The sequence below is a fragment of the Glycine soja genome, chromosome 4 (assembly GCF_004193775.1).
Source record: "Glycine soja cultivar W05 chromosome 4, ASM419377v2, whole genome shotgun sequence".
Lineage (NCBI taxonomy): Eukaryota > Viridiplantae > Streptophyta > Magnoliopsida > Fabales > Fabaceae > Glycine > Glycine soja.
The window spans coordinates 45159593-45180311 of NC_041005.1; the positions used below are offsets into that span (position 1 = coordinate 45159593).

A 20719-nucleotide genomic window follows, 5' to 3' on the forward strand; every position below is an offset into this window, starting at 1 on the left:
AAGGTATTCAACAAAACATATATTGTGGAATAAAATGATCTATTTTATATTTAAATTATATTATAAATAGATGACATATTAAAAAGTGTATCTATTAATGAGCTCTTGAAATATAAAAATTCTTTAATAGGGTGAAGATTGTACATGTATCCACACACCGAGACTGACCTCTATTCGTCAACAACCTTGACAAGTGAAAAAAATAAAAATAGAGAAGTGATATTGGAAATATTTTCAACATGCGATCTAAGACTCTATTTATGCAGTTAAGGATACCAAATAAATTTATGATCAAATCAAAATCATTGTTGATAGCATACTTTTCTAAACTATATTATTTATTGTTACCTTTTATTACTAATCATTTAGCAATTAAAATTGAAAATACTAAGCCAGTAATATATTAATCAAATTAATATACTAATCAAGGTAGGCGTTTAACAACACTCCGGCGTTTAACAACACTCCTTAACGTCCAGATAGCATGAAGTAACATTTTAGTTTCAAGAATCACTAGAAGAGTAGTGTAATAATTTATTCCATCTTTACAACTCTGGGTTAACTCTAGAGTATGATATTACTGTCAAACCCTTTTGAGTTAACTCATAATGACTTAAGAAACTTATTTCTTCTTTCATTTAATTTTTGTGGCCAGGATATAATTTTATTCATAGAGCTCAAACTCATTACCAAGAGTTGATGGATTCCTTATCATTAATTATACAGGTATTTAATCATATCCAATATTCATTCAACAAGTGCTTTAAAGCATTAGGTATCCGGAATCAAAATACAACAAATAACCTGTTAATTACTATGACAAAGGAAGCTATTATACCTCTTTTTGATAAATTTTAACCATTAAAAAATTTCAATTGAGTCAGTTCAATGATCACATTAACGTATAATTCATCTATATATGCAAATTACTAAATGAGATCTATTAATATTTATTCAATAAATACTATCACACATATATTAATCTATCCGGATTATTGATATTCTATTTACAATAATCTTGTGATCAAGAACAGTTTAGATTAAAATTAGAAAAACTTGTTTCTCATTATCATAATCTCTATTATAATAACAAGTCTTTAATTTTAATTAAGAACATTATCAAATGGATCATTTAATCAAATAGTGAAATATGATAATGAAAATAAAATAATATTTTATTATTAAAATTAGAATTGATTACATGATGACTTGAATCGTAGACATACAAATTTATTCCCAACACGATGAAGTTAAGATACATGAGAATTGACAAAAGAATTGTGAGAATAACAACTACCTAAATAAAATCCCAAATGGACTTGAGTCATTGATTCAGGCTGAGAGCATCTAGAGTGGTCAATGATAAAAAGAATGGGTCAAAATATATTTTTTTATCTTTATTTTTTAAAATAAATTGTTTTGAAGTGAAGATAATATGTTAATTAAAGGCTAGTGAAGAAATTTTTTATGAAAATAAATTATAAATTATAAAATTTAAATTTATATTATTCAAAACATGGAATGAGTTAAAATAGGTAGTTAAATATAATTTAATAACTTATTTAAAAAATTATCTTACAATATAACATTCATATAAAACTTAAATTTATTTTTTAATAAATTTACAGACTTAACTTTTTAGGTAAGGCAACATGTTTAATATTTTTGGTACAAAGGTTACAACAATTAAAAAAATACTAATAATATACTCTTACTAATAGAGTCTTTTTTAGTCTACTGATTAAAATTTATTAAAAATTATTAATACTAATTTTTTAGATTGGCATAGGTCTGAACAACTTCGGTGGATTAAGAAAGAATATATATATATATATATATATATATATATATATATATATATATATATATAACCCTTTACCTAAATTCTCATGAGACTAGTTTGATGTACAGGATAATAACATTTTTTGTGAATCGTAATTGCTATTTAACGTGTTTTTTTTCTTCTAATTAATTTTGTAATTCTTAATAAAGTTTAACGAATAATATAATATAAAATATATTGCAGGGTGTGTTGGTATTTTATAATTTTTTTTAATCTTAAAGTTGATAAATTAATGCGTTGTTTTCTTAAGAGACAGTGAGTGAATGACACTGCATGCGGTGCTGGAAATAGAAACTATACTAAAGATTCACGCAAAAGCATAACACAGTGTAAGAGCAAGGTGATGCGTGGCTACTCCCAGTGACCTTAATGGGCACTCGGACACACCTCATTGGAGTTACCAATTAACATCATGCATGTATCATGTCATGTCCCAAAACTCCAAACTTCTCTTGTTTTACTCTTTTTCATTTTTTCCATTTATGTCCCATTCCCATAAAGCTAGTAGTATGAACTAAGAGCTTATAACAGCTCCGTTTAGATTACACAGTACTGTGAGTTTAGACTATACTAGAAGAGCATCATATACCCTTTTGCACACAAACTAAAAGAAAAGAATAATCATCATTCATCACCACCACCAAGTAAAAGCTTTCACTGAACTGAACCATGGCGGATCCAACCTCATCTAACCCTGATAAGGATCAATCCTCTACGGAACCGTGCGTTTCTCTCACTCTCTTACACTTATTATTGTTTATTTTGGTTTCCTTTATCTTTTTTTTTGTGAAACATAACCTATGTCTTTTACTAAGAAGAATTGTAGTTATCTGTATTCTTCACTATGTATGCCATCATCTTTAATGGTTTGAGTGATTCTCTAACTACGTTTTCTTTTTATTATATATAGCACGTCATTTGAAATCAATTAATTGAAGTATGTTTTTCTCGTTGACACACACGTACGGCAAAGAAATAAGATTTTTCTTTGATCTTGCAGCATGAAGTTGCTGCGGTTAGTTGTAGCTGAATGGTGTTAGTTGTGTCTCTCTGGTTTTTTGCTTCTTTTTTTATCTGTGTCAGTGTTTAATTACCCAGCTGATATGTTCCTTTCAAACAATTAAATATTATGGTGGTGACTGAAGAATAGTTTGGAACAAGGATTGTATACAGTTTTAAACCGAAGATTCGATTGTGTAAAGATATAAGAGAGTTGCTATGGTATCTTATAAAGGATTTTGGTGTGGCCAATGGTTGAATGAGTTTGATTCAATTCATTGCAAGCATATGCGATAGCTGAATTGTTTTATATTTAAGATGTATATCGTTGATATTATTCTGCTGGTGAATGATTTAGCAGTGCAGAAGCACTTTTCCATGTCATGATAGTTTATATGCATGCTAGCTATACACATCAATATAGTAAGTTGTCAAAGTAGTGTTGGTTTGGTTTAAAATTACATTTGCAAATTTTAAGTGATAACCAACTAGGGTCTCTGATTATGCTGTTGAAAATGTATGCTTGGGGCAGGAAAAGTGAAAAGAAGGATTATTCCACAGCAATATTAGAACGCAAGAAGTCTCCTAACCGACTTGTTGTTGATGAAGCAATTAATGATGAAAATTCTGTGGTTACTTTGCACCCTGAAACAATGGAGAAGCTTCAGTTTTTCCGGGGTGACACTGTTCTGATAAAGGTACCTAGAATCTTCAATTTTTATGCTAATGCAAATAGAATGTAATTCTAAGAATATCTTTTATTGCAGGGAAAGAAGCGAAGGGACACAATTTGTGTTGTTCTTGCTGATGAACAATGTGATGAACCAAAAATAAGAATGAATAAGGTTGTTCGGGCTAATCTTAGAGTGAGACTTGGAGATGTTGTCTCTGTCCATCAATGTCCTGATGTAAAGTACGGGAAACGAGTTCACATCCTTCCAATTGATGACACCATTGAGGGTGTAACTGGCAACTTGTTTGATGCATATCTGAAGCGTAAGTAAATTTATTGTTGAATTGCATCACTTTCCTTTCTGCCTTTCTAATGAATCTAAATTGTGTTCTGGTTTCATAGCTTACTTTATGGAGTCATACCGGCCAGTGAGGAAAGGTGACTTGTTTCTTGTTCGGGGTGGGATGCGCAGCATTGAATTCAAGCTAATAGAGACTGACCCTGGTGAATACTGTGTTGTGGCACCTGATACTGAAATCTTCTGCGAGGGAGAGCCAATCAAACGGGAAGATGAAGAAAGACTAAATGATGTTGGCTATGATGATGTTGGTGGTGTTAGAAAACAAATGGCTCAAATTCGTGAGCTGGTAGAACTTCCACTTAGACATCCTCAGCTCTTCAAATCAATTGGAGTTAAGCCCCCAAAAGGAATCTTGCTTTATGGACCACCTGGTTCAGGAAAGACTCTGATTGCGAGAGCAGTTGCTAATGAGACTGGTGCATTCTTCTTTTTGATTAATGGACCAGAAATCATGTCGAAGCTGGCCGGTGAGAGTGAAAGCAATCTGAGGAAGGCATTTGAAGAAGCTGAAAAGAATTCCCCTTCTATCATTTTTATTGATGAATTAGACTCGATTGCTCCAAAGAGAGAAAAGACACATGGTGAAGTGGAGAGGCGTATCGTTTCACAACTTTTGACTCTTATGGATGGCCTCAAGACCCGATCACATGTTATCGTTATTGGAGCCACAAATAGGCCTAATAGTATTGATCCTGCTTTGAGAAGGTTTGGAAGGTTTGATCGTGAGATTGACATTGGTGTACCGGATGAAGTTGGAAGGTTGGAGGTTCTTAGAATTCATACAAAGAATATGAAACTTTCAGACAATGTAAGATTTCTATTCATTATCTAGCCATAAAACTATTGTGCTATGAAGGCAATATATCTTGCACTTCCCGATTACAATTTTATGGTGTATTTCAGGTTGATCTTGAAAAAGTTGCCAGAGACACCCATGGTTATGTTGGAGCAGATCTTGCTGCTCTTTGCACAGAGGCTGCACTACAGTGTATCCGGGAGAAAATGGATGTGATTGACTTAGAGGATGAAACAATCGATGCTGAGGTGTTGAATTCCATGGCTGTGACTAATGAACACTTTCAAACTGCTTTAAGTTCTTCAAACCCATCTGCTCTGCGTGAAACAGTGAGTTTGGCCTCTTTACTCTTAACCAAAAAGTTTCTGAGCTTGATTTATCTTATTGGGTTGTATAAGCTTTAAGACAAAAAAGAGTATAGTTATACAAATGAACACCTTTTCTCATTTATCATATCCCATGTGTTCAGGAAGCTCATGCAATCATTTCAATAACAAATCTTAACCTTTCTGAAGCATTTGTTTACAAGAACCATAACATGAGTTATTGCTGTTGGTAGGTTGTGGAGGTTCCAAATGTTTCCTGGGATGATATTGGAGGCTTAGAGAATGTCAAGAGGGAGCTTCAGGAGGTTCAAACTTGCTTTTGATATTCCATACCTTAAATATGTTGTACATGTACATTTTAATTTAGTAAGTTTTCATATTTGCAAACTAATGTTAGAAGTCTTTTGCTGCTTGTAGACTGTTCAATACCCAGTGGAACATCCTGAGAAGTTTGAGAAATTTGGCATGTCACCTTCCAAAGGTGTTCTCTTTTATGGACCTCCTGGCTGTGGTAAAACCCTGCTTGCAAAAGCAATTGCTAATGAGTGCCAGGCCAACTTTATCAGTGTTAAGGGACCTGAGTTGCTGACAATGTGGTTTGGTGAAAGTGAGGCAAATGTTCGCGAGATATTTGACAAGGCTCGGCAGTCAGCTCCATGTGTGCTTTTCTTCGACGAACTTGACTCTATTGCAACTCAAGTATGAAACTTTATTTAGATATTCATGGCTAAAGTAATTTGTTCATAACTTGTTGCTCATTGTTAATTTTCTATGAGAAATGCTAGAAGCACATTCTTTATTATTGGTCCCTTCTTTATAACGTTGATACTTACTTCAAAAGGTGGTATATGTACTAGATAACTAAATTGACTTTTTAGAAAATGTGTGAAATAGTGTGTTGCTAACATTGATTATTTTCTAATTCTTTGAACATTTCCAATCTTTAGCGAGGCAGTTCTGTAGGGGACGCTGGTGGTGCTGCCGATAGGGTGTTGAACCAACTCTTAACAGAAATGGATGGTATGACAGCTAAGAAAACAGTTTTCATCATAGGGGCAACAAACAGACCAGACATTATAGACCCTGCATTGCTCAGGCCCGGACGTCTGGATCAATTGATTTACATCCCTTTACCGGATGAAAGTTCACGTCTTCAAATCTTCAAGGCATGCTTGAGGAAGTCACCAATCTCAAAGGATGTTGACCTATCAGCTCTTGCCCGTTTTACTCATGGATTCAGTGGTGCAGACATTACAGAAATTTGTCAACGAGCGTGCAAATATGCCATTAGGGAAGATATTGAAAAGGTATGACAGGATGCATGTGTTCAAATATATGTTGTAACTAGTAAGGGCATTGCCTTGTGTTTGTCATGGATCACAAATTCATAATTATTATCCGAAAGTTTATGATATGTCTGCTTAAGTTTTTGGAAGTCCAAATCATAGAATTTCTGACATTAACTAAACCATCAATAACATTCTTGTCCTTTGTACCTTTCTGAATAATTTTTCTTAAAACATTTGGAAGACTTTTTTCAATTTCTGTAACTGCTGTAAAAGAAAGCTTCATATGCCAAATTAACACGTATACTTTGATGTAATGTTTGTAGTGAGAATTTTTTTTGTTTTGTTGACATTTATAATCCTTTTATTGTCTTTAACTTGTTGAAGAAGCTAGAGACTCATTTGTTGTTTAATTGCTACATATACTTAACCCCACGGCAATAACAGGGTATTGAGAAGGAGAGAAGAAAAAGAGAGAATCCTGAAGCCATGGAAGAAGATGACACTGATGAGGTCCCTGAGATAAAGCCTGCCCACTTTGAGGAGTCTATGAAGTTTGCTCGCCGGAGTGTCAGCGACGCAGACATAAGGAAATACCAACTCTTTGCTCAGACCTTGCAACAGTCTCGGGGATTTGGATCTGAGTTTCGGTTTCCAGATCAAAATGAGAACACTGCAGCAGGTGCCTCAGACCCTTTCTCATCTGTTACAGCTGAGGGAGATGATGATTTGTACAGTTAGTAGCCATGTGAGTTGAGTAATGTGGTTGATTTTCACTATTTCTGCAATGACTTGTAGCAAATATCATGATAGTTTTGGTTTTGCTGAGGGTCAATGTTTCTGTTTCATGTTAAACGAGCAGTCTATGATGTTCTTTTTGGTAAGTTAAGACTGATATATGTAACATAGTCAAACCTGTATGTTTGTGTGTATATAATTTGGCTTTTATGATCTAATCTCAATACAAATAAATAAAGGAAACCTTAGTAAAAGTGGAGGTTATGGACTAATAATTTCTTCTATCAATGTAGAATGTTAGATGCCAAATAATATAAAATTTTATCGGACAAGGACAAAAATATCACCTTAACACACGTGACCCCGACTCTGTAACTTATTTAGGTCTCTCATTTTTCCATTTTTTTCACTGGTTGCAACTTGCAATAATTCTTCTTAATTTGTGTAATCTATGTTGTGTGTGCTATACTATAATATAGCTCACTCCTTACAATGTGGTGAACCACAGAGTTCGAATCTTTATTGAGAGAGCTGTGTTTATATTGTTAATGTGTGCTTTTGAACAAAATTATCTTGGAAGGAAGACACTTGTGGGAAATAAAAAGAAAAAAATATAACCAAGTGAATGAAACTTCTATACTATCCATATGTTTGGCTAACCTTTTTTTTTAAAAAAGAAATCTTTTAAATTAAAAAAAAAATAAAAACTCAAAAAAGATTTTTTTTTCTTCTGCTCTTAATCATTGATACAGCACACATTAGACCAAAAGCTACCAATAGTAAAATCATATTTCAGCAGTCACAATTTAAACATGTCCGATACAAAAAATATTGAACCTAAGCTATGTTAAGATAATATCGATAAGAACAGATTGCTTTAATCACTAGCAAAATGGAAATTCAGCACCATAAAGAAAGAAAAAAAATATTAACGGGAACGAAATTAGCCAATCTTGTCCATGATGGATTTATAGAGGTCGGTAAGCTCCTTCAGATAATTCTCCAACACCTCTAACTTGATTTCTCTGTTGTCTCTTTTTAAGCTGTCCCTGTGTTGTCTCTTTGAAAATGACATCATTTTCATGATTTTCATAGAGTAAGTTCATGATTAAATATTAACACAACTATTATGCGATGTGATTTTGAATAGACAACACAGGAACATAACTTGGAAAGAAATAAGCTAGATCACACATGCACCTACAACAACGCTCACACCTAATGCCATTTCTTGCTTTGCTTTGCGCTTTCTACCACTTGAACCTCTATAATTTTTTCTACCTGCTCGGGAACACAAAAAAGTTCGTTGGATAGTTTCCCCAAGACTATTTCTAAGAACATGAATTTTCTGGATGGAGAAATTAACAATTCTAGAGTACCAAGTGCAGAACATATATGCAGTCTCAAGATCCACATAATCAAGCTTGTCAATAACATCATGCATCAAATTTCCTATGTCTATCTGTAATATATCACTCTTCCATTTATCATTATAACATCATCAGCACTATTCAGATTGTCCGGATCTTTGTTCTCCCACACAATCTCATCCTCTAAATCATCACAACCATCCTCAAAATCATTGTCCCCGTCCTCCTCCGAATAATTGTCTCCATTTGAAAAATCAAAATTTTGTGCATCATCCTCCACAACACCATAGTTTTCTTCAATATCATTCTTTGAATCCCCTGCTAGAATCATAACATTAAATTTTTAGAATAAAAGATTATTACCAAATAACAAATCAACACTTTTGAAATTACAAAAATTAATCGCCATTGTAACACAAATCAATGGTTTTAACAAACCTACAATTATAGAAATACCTTACTTCTCCTTCCTCCACGAACACAAATTGTGCTTGCCAGCAACTTCAGACCAACCGATTCGTCATAAAAAAAAAACCTGATAAAAATGAATATTGCACCTTCCTACCGGGAAAAGTACACCGAAGAAGTAAGGTAAAACAGAGGATAAAAAATCAAACACAAAGGGTGTATCCAGACAACATAAATCTCTAACCAACTTTGACAACCAAGGGTGAAAAAATGGTAAAGCACTCTCATTAGGGGACAAAAACCTTATACTCCACACTTATAAAACTACTACACGAAAAAGCAGCTTCGTCAAATCGATTTTCAGAAATAGACACCAACAATGACTTATAATACAAAAAATACTACTCTTCAGAGCTTTCCTAACCGTTGCCTAGCAAAATACTAGCCACAAGATTAAAAGGATGCAACATTTAACGGTCATAATTACTTTCTCAACATGAGAAATCCATCACTCTTTCCCATGCTAGGCGTGGCGCCTGTTTGATTTTCTATTACTGTGCCAAGAAAAAAGTAAAGCTTGCAGATAGAACAATGTGAGTCAACTTTGATCTTTGATCAAATTTTAAATGTTTGAATTGTTTTTAAAATTATAATAAAATCAATTAAAATAAATTCTATTTCTAAAAAAAAGTCAATTCTACTATAACCTATCGAATAAAATTATTTTAATTCAAAATTAATTTTTTCACTACTGCTAATTCAAACACACACTTACCATAAACACGCGCGTTGCACTCGAAAATCAATTTTCTCCCGCTCCAGCAAAATCAAATTAGTAAAGCGATTGCCACATAAATTTATAGTAACAAAAAACAATCATCAATGCCTCAAAGCTAAACCCCAAACCATCTTCTTCGCCTTTTCTCTCTGCACACGAATATGGCATCAATTTGCGACAACGATATCCCTCTTCGACTACACAACATCGACGCTTTCATCGCTTCTTACAGAAACTCCCTCCACTCGCTCAGAGCCACCGCACTCGAAGCCGCGCGATCTCAATGTCACGCTTTCTACTTCACACTTTCCAATCAGTAACTTAGGGTTTACACTCTCCGACGCTCTTCTTAATCTTTCTCTTTCTCTTTTTCGTTCTTTTGCAGCCGAATTAGCCGAGGTTAAAGCTAAACTGCGAGAGGCTGAGGATGAATTGGTAAAGGCACTTGCAGGTACTCACTCTTATATCTCTGTTTTTTTTGTTTTTTTTTTTAATTTTAATTTTTACATTGTTTTGGTTTGCTGTTGTGTTCTACTTTCGTGCAGTTAAGACTCGGAGAGAGGCGAAGCGAATGGCCTTGAAAGAGGCGATTGTTTCTGTGAAGGGAAGAATTGAGGATCTGAAGACGAGTATTCAGAAGCAGAGAACCAAAAACGAGGAATGTGCCACGGTTGTGTCGCATCACCGTCTTGGTAACCACGTGTTTCTCTGGAATTGCAATTTTTTGTAGCTATATACGGTTACTATTGTTCAATATCAGTTTCTGCGATGTTTGTTTATTTATTCATTAACCTTTTAATTGGCATTGCAAAACTAGTCTAATTAGTCTCTAACTGAACTAGCCAAACGCTAACAACACTTGAACTATGGTAATAGTATAATTAACTCTCATACTTCGTATGGACGTGGGTTTGATTCCCTTGATGGCACTAAAATCCCACTTAGTGGCAATCGTCTTCACTCTTCAGGGAGATCCCCCCCTAGCACCGAGGGACTAGTTGAGTAGCTACAAGTAGGTAAAACTACTTGCTGTTATAGGCCTGTCAGTAGTCTTTTGGATCTCTGCAGGACACCTCAGTATGCCATTGGTGCTCTGCCCAATAGTCTTGGGTGTCCTCATGTTCTACCACTTTTATTCAGCACAAAAAAAGTGAGTCAGATTTTAATATGTGTGCATTCATATTTCTTTAGATACTTTGATATGCACATGGTATATAGGGCACTGTTGTCCATAATCATGTTTTTATGAAGATTGAAATAAAACTTATTCCTGATAACTATAATCTGATGAAGATTATACTTACTCAACGCTAAAACAATTGGTCCAGTTTCAGCATTGAAATGACATTTTAAGTCATAAATCATAATTCATGTTGAGTTTCCTTTATCGTGGATTAAAGAACAAACTTCTTCCAGGAGAGGGATTAACGTGGCCTGAACATTTAATCTGCATATCTAACGTGGCCTGAACATTTAATCTGCATATCTACTTCTGCACTTGTTTTATGAGACCATATTTTGGACATCTTTTTCTCTTTCCTCTATTTGCATTTCTGTGCTTACTAAATTTGAAATATTGTGAACTATTCTAAGCACCTCTACTTTTCCCCTCTTCTTTTTTATTCCACAAAAAAGTTTTGGAAGTGTCTGAACAGAAATCAAATGAAAGCAGTGAACATAGAGATGAAGTCCAGGAGGCCATATCTTGGTACAATAGGATCCTTGGTTTTCAGATTGAAGGTGGACGTGGTAATTGAAGTTAATTGTTTTTTGTCCTTGTATTGCTCTTTCCAAATTTGATATCCTTACAAGATCTTGTTGTTAGGGGTAAAATTCAGCTTCAAGAATATTAATGTGGACAACCCAAATGAGGAGTTCTTTTTTACCATCCGCCACGAAGATGACGTGTATACATGTGAGCATCATATATGATTTGGTCTATAATCTTAAAAGTGGACTATTTTGCATCATGAAATCTGAAATTAGTCATTGATATTTCAGTGCTAAATTGTAAACCATCTGTCAAAGATACTGACGAGTTGATCCATGAATTAAACAACACAAATGGGCTATTTAAATTTGTCAGAACAATGAGGAAAAAGTTTCAAGAAGTAGTGGCACAAGGTACAATTTTACGCCCTTTTGAATGATTCCATTCATGATTGGGAAGGGGGGGAGGGGGGGGGGGGGGGACTGGCCATTTGTCCAGTCCAATCATTATTTGAAGCTGTGACTGCTGGAAACCAGAGCTTAATCAGCTGGTTTTGGTTAAACTGGTAAACTATTTCCAATTCAACAGGTTGAAGTTAGTGATGTTGCAGAGTAGCAGGCTATATCAGGGGAAAGGATCCAACCTGTCACTTATTCATGGCTATAAGTTGTTATGGCTACCATTAAGTGTAATGGCACCCATGGTAGTGCCATAGTGTGATAATTGCAAAAAAAAAAAAAAAAGTTAATTTACTATATCATTCATTAGCTTTCTAGATTGCAAAATACCTCTTTTTTTCTTTTCAAAAAGCTTACTAGAAAAGAACTAAGTTATTATCATGACCACATTTCTAGAATTTATATCCAATCAATTTAACATATTATTTTTCTTACAAAAAACATTAATTAAAAAAATTCTATTTATATAATTTAACATAAATAATTCCAATTAAAATGTTATAATGATTTTTGTTTTTATTTTAATTAATTGGGGAAAATTAATGTATTGATTGCTTCATTTATGTATCATGAAATTATTTGAGCATATTTTTAATAATTTTTTGATAACTTCCATATTTCTTCATCATTGGTTTTTTTTTTTGTCTTTTGTTTAAGATAAAAAATATATTCATATCTGGACCTCAACTGACTTGTATCCCTTCTCTGGTTTGATGATCCTCTAGTTTTGAAACATTTAAAAAAGTGGGGCTTATAACTGATGTCAGTTTCTAAATTGCAACTAATCAGGCCGTTTATCTATGACAACAAATGAACATCAAGAATCTGCCTTTATCTCTGCATCTGGTCCAGTTTTATCAATATCAACCATTACTGAAGATAATGATCATCAAGATGAACCCACCAAAGGTAATGCACATCTCCAGAAACAAGTTAATCGAAGAAGGGTAAAATCAGCAATTCTATCTCCTGGATCTGCATCATCTGTCCGTCAATCTCCTCGTTTGAAGGTAAGAATCAAATTGGTCTTGTATTTATTGAGTTTAATTTTATGTTTCCGCACAAGGTGTTATCACATTAGCAGGATTCTCCTTATGAGAATATACTTTTCAGTTGCTGTGTTGTCTATTATTCTTTCAACATGAATGTATGATTGTGAAGTTCCTTCATCAGTTCATAGCATTTTTTCTAATCTTCTCTTGGTATGACTTAGCTATGTACGCTGAGAGAAAGATGGTTTTGGTTAGGCTTATTGCTTGACTTGGGGTTAGGCTTATTGCTTGACTTGGGCTTCTGCTTCCATTTAAGTAAGCCTGAATTGGGGTTAAAGGAGTGACAAACAATAGAGACCCATAACAGCTAACTTTGTCATCTTCTTGGCAAGTTCATTTTATGTTTGAAGTCTTGAACGTTAATTATATCATTAATAGAAACATACTACAGTTTTAGTTAGGTGCTTGGATCTCTTGAGCTTATGCTAAGAATGGATTTTTCCTATAACTTATAACATTGTGTAAAGAGGGCATTCTGATGAACTTGACTGCCTCTTGTTTTCATGTTCTGGTTTGTCAAGATATATGAAAAAAACAGAGGGTATTTGCCAACCTTAAGAAACTGGATAACTTAGTACAACATGATTGGTATTAAAATCTTATTTGTTTGGTAATCACTGAAAGATTGAAATACTAGTTTTTATGTATTTGTTTAATTTTCAAGACCAAACAAGTTCGGAAGAAATCCAATACAATGTTGGTTTTAAACTAAACAGTTGATATTTGAATTAAAACTTTCCTTGTTTCTCTCCCTCTTTTCATTTTGTCTGAAATTTGAAGACCGACAGACCAAAATTTAAAATAATGCTTAATATTAAATGTGATGTAAAACCAAAAGCAAACTAAATATATTACATAGTTATCTCTCAAATTTATACAGATTTACATAATTAGTTTTAACCTATGAAGCACGGTCATTGATACAGACATGACTTGGCCGATGTCTAAAATATATGATATTGGGAATATGTGTGTGTGTATACACACACACACAAAAGCTTTACCCCACAGTGAGATTGGCTATATAGATCCTACGACGCTATTCAGTTCAGTTAAACACCAAATCTTTAAAGATTTTATTTACTATGAGATCCCTCTCAATAACTTCCTAAAATATTCTTCTTGATCTCCCTCTCCCCCGTTTAATAAGATTAAAAATTATATAATCTACTTTCTTCACTGGTTCTTCTAGGGGCATTCTTTGTATGTGTCCAAACTACCATAACCAATTTTCTATTGTCTTTTCCTCACCGATATCTCCTCGTATACAATCATTTCATATCCTGTTATTTCTGGTGTGGCTACACACATTCATCTTAATATTCTTATTCCACTACTCCCACCTTTTTTTTTCTCTCTTGCCCCTTTGAAGCCCAACTCACAAATCTCTACCATCGAGTATAGTCATATGTATGGGAGTATGATAAAATTTGTCTTTGAGCTTAGTAGGTACTTTTAGACAATGTTGTTAAATGGTGGCGCCATGGTGGAACGGCGTGCTGGATTTTTGCCAACTGCCATAGGCAATTTGTGAGGGGAGGCCTGCTATAGTGGTGCCATAGACTGCAATGGCATGTTTCTATGGCAGAATTTTGGCCTTCCACCATTGATAACACTGCTTTTCGATCACTAATAACTCCCAATGTCTTTCTCCACTTTAGTCATCCTACTTGTATTGTGTATGATATTCTCATTAATTTTTCCATCATTTTGTAGTATTTGTCTCAGATATTCAAATTTTGAAATCTGTAGTATGACTTCTTTTTTACTTCCAAGTCACATTCTTCTTGTCTCTTGTTAAAGTTTCAATGCATATATTCTGTCTTACTCCTACTTGAATGAAATAGAGACTCAAATGGAATGAAATATGACCAGCATATGAAAAATTTAAATTGATAATCAACGTTTATATATCTTTGTATATTTGCCTTTCTCTTGTGATAAGAATTCTCACAGGCATTATTTTTTAAATATTTTATATTACATTTAAGGTGAACTTTTTGAATGTTAAAAAAATTGAATATTAGTGCGCGTCTATCCATATGTAGGTGTCGACTCAAATACTCAAGCTGTATGGAGATGTTGGCTCAACTGTTTAAGTTGACACCTAATGTGTGATACATGCATGTCAATTAGGTATTGAGGAGGTATCAATGTTGGAAATATGTTTGATGTCGTGACACTTCAAACAAGAGAAGTGTTTGTGCTTCATAGGTTTTAACCAGTTTTGTGTTGCCAGAGCACTCACATGATGCTAATGACTTGGTTTGTGCTGTACAGTACTAGGCAAATTTTAACCCTTTGTTATCTAGCTTAGCTTTCCTTCTTTTTGATCTACATTGGATCATCCATTACCTGATTTGGAGGCAGGATCACTTACAGGAGCAGACTTGATAAACTTTATGTTAATTCTGTCCCTAATACTACTCATCCTTTTCAATTTTTCATCAGATGTATGGGGATCATCACCACTAATATTTTTCCTGGCATAATTTAATCATAACAAAACTTGTGTGGTGGAATTTTTAGATGATGAAATCAAGAAAATTGTATGTTTTTATTGCATATATATAGTATTTAATGTGTATGTAAGATCAATTATGCTGAGGTTTAATATATGGCAGGTCAGGAAATGAAGCGGTGTGGGGGATGCTCACCTGCTCGGTACCTTATTTTGATGAGACATGCTGGTTCATGTAGGGAATTAATTGCTAACTAATTGACATGTAAATTAAGACATACCCAGGTTCCAGATGTCTGAACCTGTATATAATAGACCAGAAGATCCCTACATTTTTTGTGTATGGTCCATTTGATATTTGTGTGTATTTTATTTTGTTTTTTCCATTGCTGATATACTGGTATTGTTCAATAAAACATCAGTCATTCTAGTGAGATATCTTGTTTTGGCATTGTAAACAAAGTATTATATTGGGATTTGGGAAATGGATCTGTATGATCCTTTTATTTATTTTAATTTCCCTTGTGTTCTAAATCTGCATTTCAACCATGTGGATGAAGTCTGAAGTGCAGGACACACATCCTATTTAGTTGGTGGATGTTTTTTTTTCTTTTTTCCTTGTGTCATGTGGGTTTGGATACTAGCTTGTTAATATCCCGATCACTGGGAAGGACCTTACCTGACTTCAAAAAATTTGAGTTGCTGGAAGGAGGGTCACCTATACACCGCAGTCTTGATGAGTCATATAGATGCTTTTACCAACAATAAATATCACAGTTTTGCTTTGAGTTTGAGACTTGGATGGTAATTGATTACTGTGAAAGTAGCCATCTTGGCTCTCATTTGCTTTATAGAGCAGATCAACTATCGCTTTGTTATTGCAGAGAGATTTTATGTTTCATTGCTCTCATTTGTACAATTAATCAACATGGAGCTACACAGGAAATGGGGTCACTAACAAGAAACCCCCATGATTATGATGTTTTAAGTTGCCTTTTAAGACTCAAATTTTGTGTTGAGCCTGCAGGTTAACGTAAATGAATAACCTAATATACATGGTGTCTTGAATAGGAGAAATGCTTCAAATCGTTGCTTGACGCAGTCGTTTGTGAAGCAAGGCATGTGTGTTGTTCCATAGCTTTTGAGCTTCCGATTCGTCATTTGCTAGGCTCGAGCATTTACACTCATTGCAATCTGCAAAGTATTTTCCACTTATCCCTTCTGTTTTGGGGCTCAGTGCTACATAACACGTAGTTGATGCACCCTGCGCACACGCATTGACATTATTACCTCCATCATAATGCGAAATATTGCATACTACAATTTTACACAGCACTTTATTTGATTGTTCACCGTTGATTTCTACATCGATAATTCTACACCAATGCAGCATTTAAGATAACTGCAAGTTTTGAACCGAATGTGTTTGTTTACACACCTGTGATGTCGTTTTGAGTAACTTTGATGCAATAAAAAATAGGGAATCTGCATGGAAATTTTACCAATTCTTAGTACTGTTGATCAAATGAAATTGGGAATCGAATTATGACACTATTGAAACTTTTTACCTACCCGTTATTAAGCCCTTATGAGCTCTAATAATTCCTGTCTTCACAATGCCTGGGTGCACTGCATTGATAGTTACTCTTGCATTCCTTGCCTGTAATTAATTATATTCCAATTTTCATGAATATTTTAGTGGGTCATAGAAAAGCACGATAATCACCATTTCCAAGAAGAAGACAAATGTTAACAAATATTCTTAAAACATTTATTAAGAAATTAAAAAAGAAAGATTTTAACTGGAATACACATAATTATATTGTTTGTAACTTTTTTTATATTTTCCTATAATTTGTACAATAAATATTTTTTCTTTTAATTTTTTAATTAGTGTCTTTATGACACTGATTAGTAATACCCCTAACAAGAGATGAGAAGAGAATTACTATAAAGTTTAGAGTTATTTTATTTCTCATTCCAACCTTGAGTTGCTTGGCTATTTCCTTTGCATGCAAAATATTTGCCAATTTGGACTGAGCATAAGCACGTGTGCCATTATATCTGCGATAGTTATCAGATAGAAATACCATAAGTATCCAAAGGCAATCAGAATTGTTATAAGTTTGCAGTGAACAAAGTAGCTGTACTTTTTTCCACTGAGTATGTCGTTGAAACGAAAACCATCTTTTTTCTCCCAGCTATGTATGACAGAAGAAACGTTTATTATTCTTCCTTGAATACATGTCTTCTCTGCCGTCTCTATCATTTTGTCTAATAATATTTCTGTTAACAAGAAATGACCTGAAATTGAGGGGAAAAAAATCAAAGTTCAATAAACTTCTATTTTAATTTGTAAATGTCTTCATTCTTCCATTCTTTTCTGCCAATCAGCTCGGATTACAATAACGACAATGAAAATTCAAGGTAAAAAAAAAAATTCAATGACAAATTATGCCCATTAGCATTAAAAAAAGTGAATAATTTTTTTTCCACTGATAAATTCCTAAATGCTTTTTAAAATTCTCATTTGTGTATCTTCTTAATCATAATATTTTTTATTTTTTTCCAGTTTTTAACTCTAAATTAAATAATTTCGTTTAATTATGTATAGTAATTTTCCTCATCAAGTTATCAATATAGTATAATGAAAGGACAAAATGGAAACAGCAAATTTGATTCCAAAACAAAAAGCATTGCACTTTAGAAACGGGCCACTAAGGGCTTTGGACTTTGAGTCCATAAGGAATAACGCATGCCTAGTACTCAGTGTTTGTGGACCAAAATGAAGCCTCAAAGTGGTGTATAAGCTTTCTCCATGTTGTGATCGTGGACCCTTAAATATGGACGATTGTGTATTTTATGTTTTTGGTGGGGGGCCTTAACGAATCAAGTTACTTCTTTTAGATATGTGATGATGTAAACTTTTTATCAGCAAATAAAACAATATTAAAGTGAAGAAAAAAAAATTAAAAGAATCTGTCTCTGGTGTAGATAACAGTGACAAGCACTTCGTTCAATATTTTAACCAAGTTTTGGTTATCTCACTTAAACTTTTTATGTTAGATAAAATTAATAATAAATAAAATCAATCTATACAATTTTAGGATTTAATAGAAGAATTATGAGTAACTTGGTACCTTAAAAGAAAAATATAGTTAGTCTAGTGATTCAATGGTGAAAGAAAAAAGAAAAAAAAGAAAGTTTACAAGTTGGAATCTTTTAACTCTCTTAATTGAGAATTTTAACAAAAGTGTCGTATAATCTAAAAGGTGGTCTCCCAGGTTATCTTAAATTTGTTTCATTTGTTTGTGCAATTGTCTTGTATCAAGAAAAATAGTAGCATCCACATTATATAGTAGCATAATAGTAGCATCCACATTATATATGCTGAACGATGATGAGTATTTATCAAAGAATATATAACAATGATTTCAATCTTAATGTAAACCCTAATTAAGAAAAGATCAAGAATAAGAAAAGAACCTAGGTAATTTGTAGCAAATGTCATCTCAATTTTATCCTCAGAGAACTCCAAGTTTTGAGAAAACATCCCTGCATTGTTTCTGTAAAATTAATTCATTCTAACTATTAATATATATACCATATATGTAAAACATGAATGACTTTGATTGTCCTTGTTCTTTCACAATGATAACAATCATTACTATGAAATGGAAAAAGGTGGAACAATATGATGGTAGACAAAACTTACATGAGAATATTAAGGGGAAGTTCTAAAGCCAAAAACTCGGAACAAAATCTCTGCACAGAACCAAAAGAGCCAAGATCAATCTCCAACAGAATAACCTCAGCTTTTGGAGTCTCCTTTTGTATGTTCTTTTTCACTTCCCTGGCCTTCTTCAAGTCCCTTGCAGCAATCACAACTCTCACTCCTCTCTTTGCTAACACTCTTGCTGTTTCAGCTCCAATACCAGAACTCGCCCCTTCAAATTAAAAATTCAATAACAATAACAACAACTTCATTAAAATTAAATTAAATTAATTCCACATATATATCACGTACTCTAGTTAACAAATATAATATAAAGTTTTTAGAGATTTTGTCATTCTTAGATTAGGGTAGATTAAAAAATGAGGGAAGGAGATTTTTTTTAATTTTTTATGTGTGGGAAAAAGGAGATATGATCAAGATTATGAGTTTGTGCCTTTGTGGTGTACGTAGTGTAGATAAGGGATCATGTTTGAAACATGATGAAAGAAGGGTTCACCCAAAAGAGACAAAAGTCACAAAACCGCATCTTAATTGCTGCGGCTAAAAACAACCACACCACATCTTGAGTGGTACAGTATTCATGTGATGTGAGAGAACCCGAAGGTTTAAAACTTAATTAGTCTCTCACCTTTCCTCAATGAAGCAAAAACAATCAGAAAGAAAGCACCACACAATTAATTATAACCATCGAATTTGGCTAATAATTCTGTAGTAAAATTTTGGTTATAGATATTGAAGTAAATTTTCTGTTTTTCTTTGACAAAAAAAAAAGATGGAGAACTAAGTAGAAATGAAATAACAGGATAAGGTGCTTTCAAGATTCATGCATAGTCAAGCAATCAGCTTCTAGAGAACAGACTCACTCAAACATAGTCTTGAAAGACCACATGGTAAAAATGAAATAAAAAAAAAAAGGGCAACACCTTTGGTTAGTAATAAAATTTTGATAAAAAGATATCAGAGGAAGTGGAGGATGAAAATGATTGAGTTTAATTTTCACCCCCTATCTAGCTTAATTATAGAAGCTGTGTTTTGAGACTTACCAGTGATGAGAGCGGTTAGAGCTGCAGAAGGAAGGAAGGAAGAACAATCTTCAGTGACTTGTTCAGCTGTTGAATTTGAGCCAAAACCACTAGGGCCTGCCATTCCTGCTAAGTATCTTAGTGTTGCCTTCATGGCTTTAGAGTGTTGCAAGGACAAATGACATTTGAAGGTTAGACTATGCAAACACATGCAGCTATTTTTATACATAACATATAATATAAGTATGATAACACATAAGGTATAGCAAAGAGATTCGAATCAGAAAATTTGTGAAGTGAAAAAACAAAGATTTATTTACAATAAAATATTGGCTAAATGTATATGATAAATTATTTATTTTTATAATAATTATTTTAAAAGTTATATTTATTATTACTTTCGGCCCTTTTACATTAAAACTTGTGTCTTATAAAAAGATGAAAAATAATATTTTTTTTATTGATTAATAGTATAATTTTACACCAACACTTCAGAAAAATTAAACTCTTTACTTAATATTTATTTATTCAATAATAAGTATTAACAAATGCATGTTAAATAGTTTTAGATAATAAACAAATACATGCTAATTAAAGTTTTGAATTTCAAACCTTGGGCATAAAAATAATCTTTCTCTAAAATAACTTACCATAAATTAATATTTGTAACTTGAATAAAAATTCATATGATCTTAAAAAAA

The 20719-nt window shown here is 33.2% G+C and overlaps 3 protein-coding genes across 6 annotated transcripts; 2 read left to right on the forward strand and 1 right to left on the reverse strand.

The window, feature by feature from the left end:
• The first annotated feature begins 2355 nt into the window (after positions 1-2355).
• LOC114409852 (cell division cycle protein 48 homolog) lies at positions 2356-7240 on the forward strand. Its single transcript, XM_028373488.1, has 9 exons — positions 2356-2565; positions 3375-3540; positions 3610-3838; positions 3918-4684; positions 4780-5001; positions 5232-5303; positions 5416-5697; positions 5946-6305; positions 6732-7240. The coding sequence occupies exons 1-9, from the start codon at positions 2513-2515 to the stop codon at positions 7023-7025; spliced, it is 2445 nt and encodes an 814-aa protein (XP_028229289.1). The 5' UTR covers positions 2356-2512; the 3' UTR covers positions 7026-7240.
• Positions 7241-9565: 2325 nt separating this feature from the next.
• On the forward strand, positions 9566-15794 carry LOC114409855 (kinetochore protein SPC25 homolog). 3 transcript variants are annotated; one of them, XM_028373491.1, is made up of 8 exons: positions 9569-9863; positions 9964-10029; positions 10124-10270; positions 11214-11327; positions 11404-11493; positions 11580-11702; positions 12537-12757; positions 14848-15350. In XM_028373491.1, the coding sequence occupies exons 1-8, from the start codon at positions 9740-9742 to the stop codon at positions 14896-14898; spliced, it is 936 nt and encodes a 311-aa protein (XP_028229292.1). In that variant the 5' UTR covers positions 9569-9739; the 3' UTR covers positions 14899-15350. The 3 variants fall into 3 exon arrangements, with proteins under 3 accessions (XP_028229294.1, XP_028229292.1, XP_028229293.1); XM_028373492.1 differs by lacking the exon at positions 14848-15350 and adding an exon at positions 15424-15794 and having other exon boundaries at positions 9571-9863; XM_028373493.1 differs by lacking the exon at positions 11580-11702 and having other exon boundaries at positions 9566-9863; positions 14848-15383.
• Positions 15795-16072: 278 nt separating this feature from the next.
• On the reverse strand, positions 16073-20237 carry LOC114409853 (short-chain dehydrogenase TIC 32, chloroplastic-like). Of its 2 annotated transcripts, none has more exons than XM_028373489.1 (8): positions 20040-20236; positions 18976-19207; positions 18747-18826; positions 17411-17564; positions 17246-17324; positions 16833-16920; positions 16699-16745; positions 16073-16524 (listed from the first exon to the last, which is right to left on the reverse strand). In XM_028373489.1, exons 1-8 carry the CDS (start codon positions 20227-20229, stop codon positions 16342-16344), a joined length of 1053 nt encoding a protein of 350 aa, XP_028229290.1. In that variant the 5' UTR covers positions 20230-20236; the 3' UTR covers positions 16073-16341. The 2 variants fall into 2 exon arrangements, with proteins under 2 accessions (XP_028229290.1, XP_028229291.1); XM_028373490.1 differs by having other exon boundaries at positions 16406-16524; positions 16614-16745; positions 20040-20237.
• Positions 20238-20719: the final 482 nt, after the last annotated feature.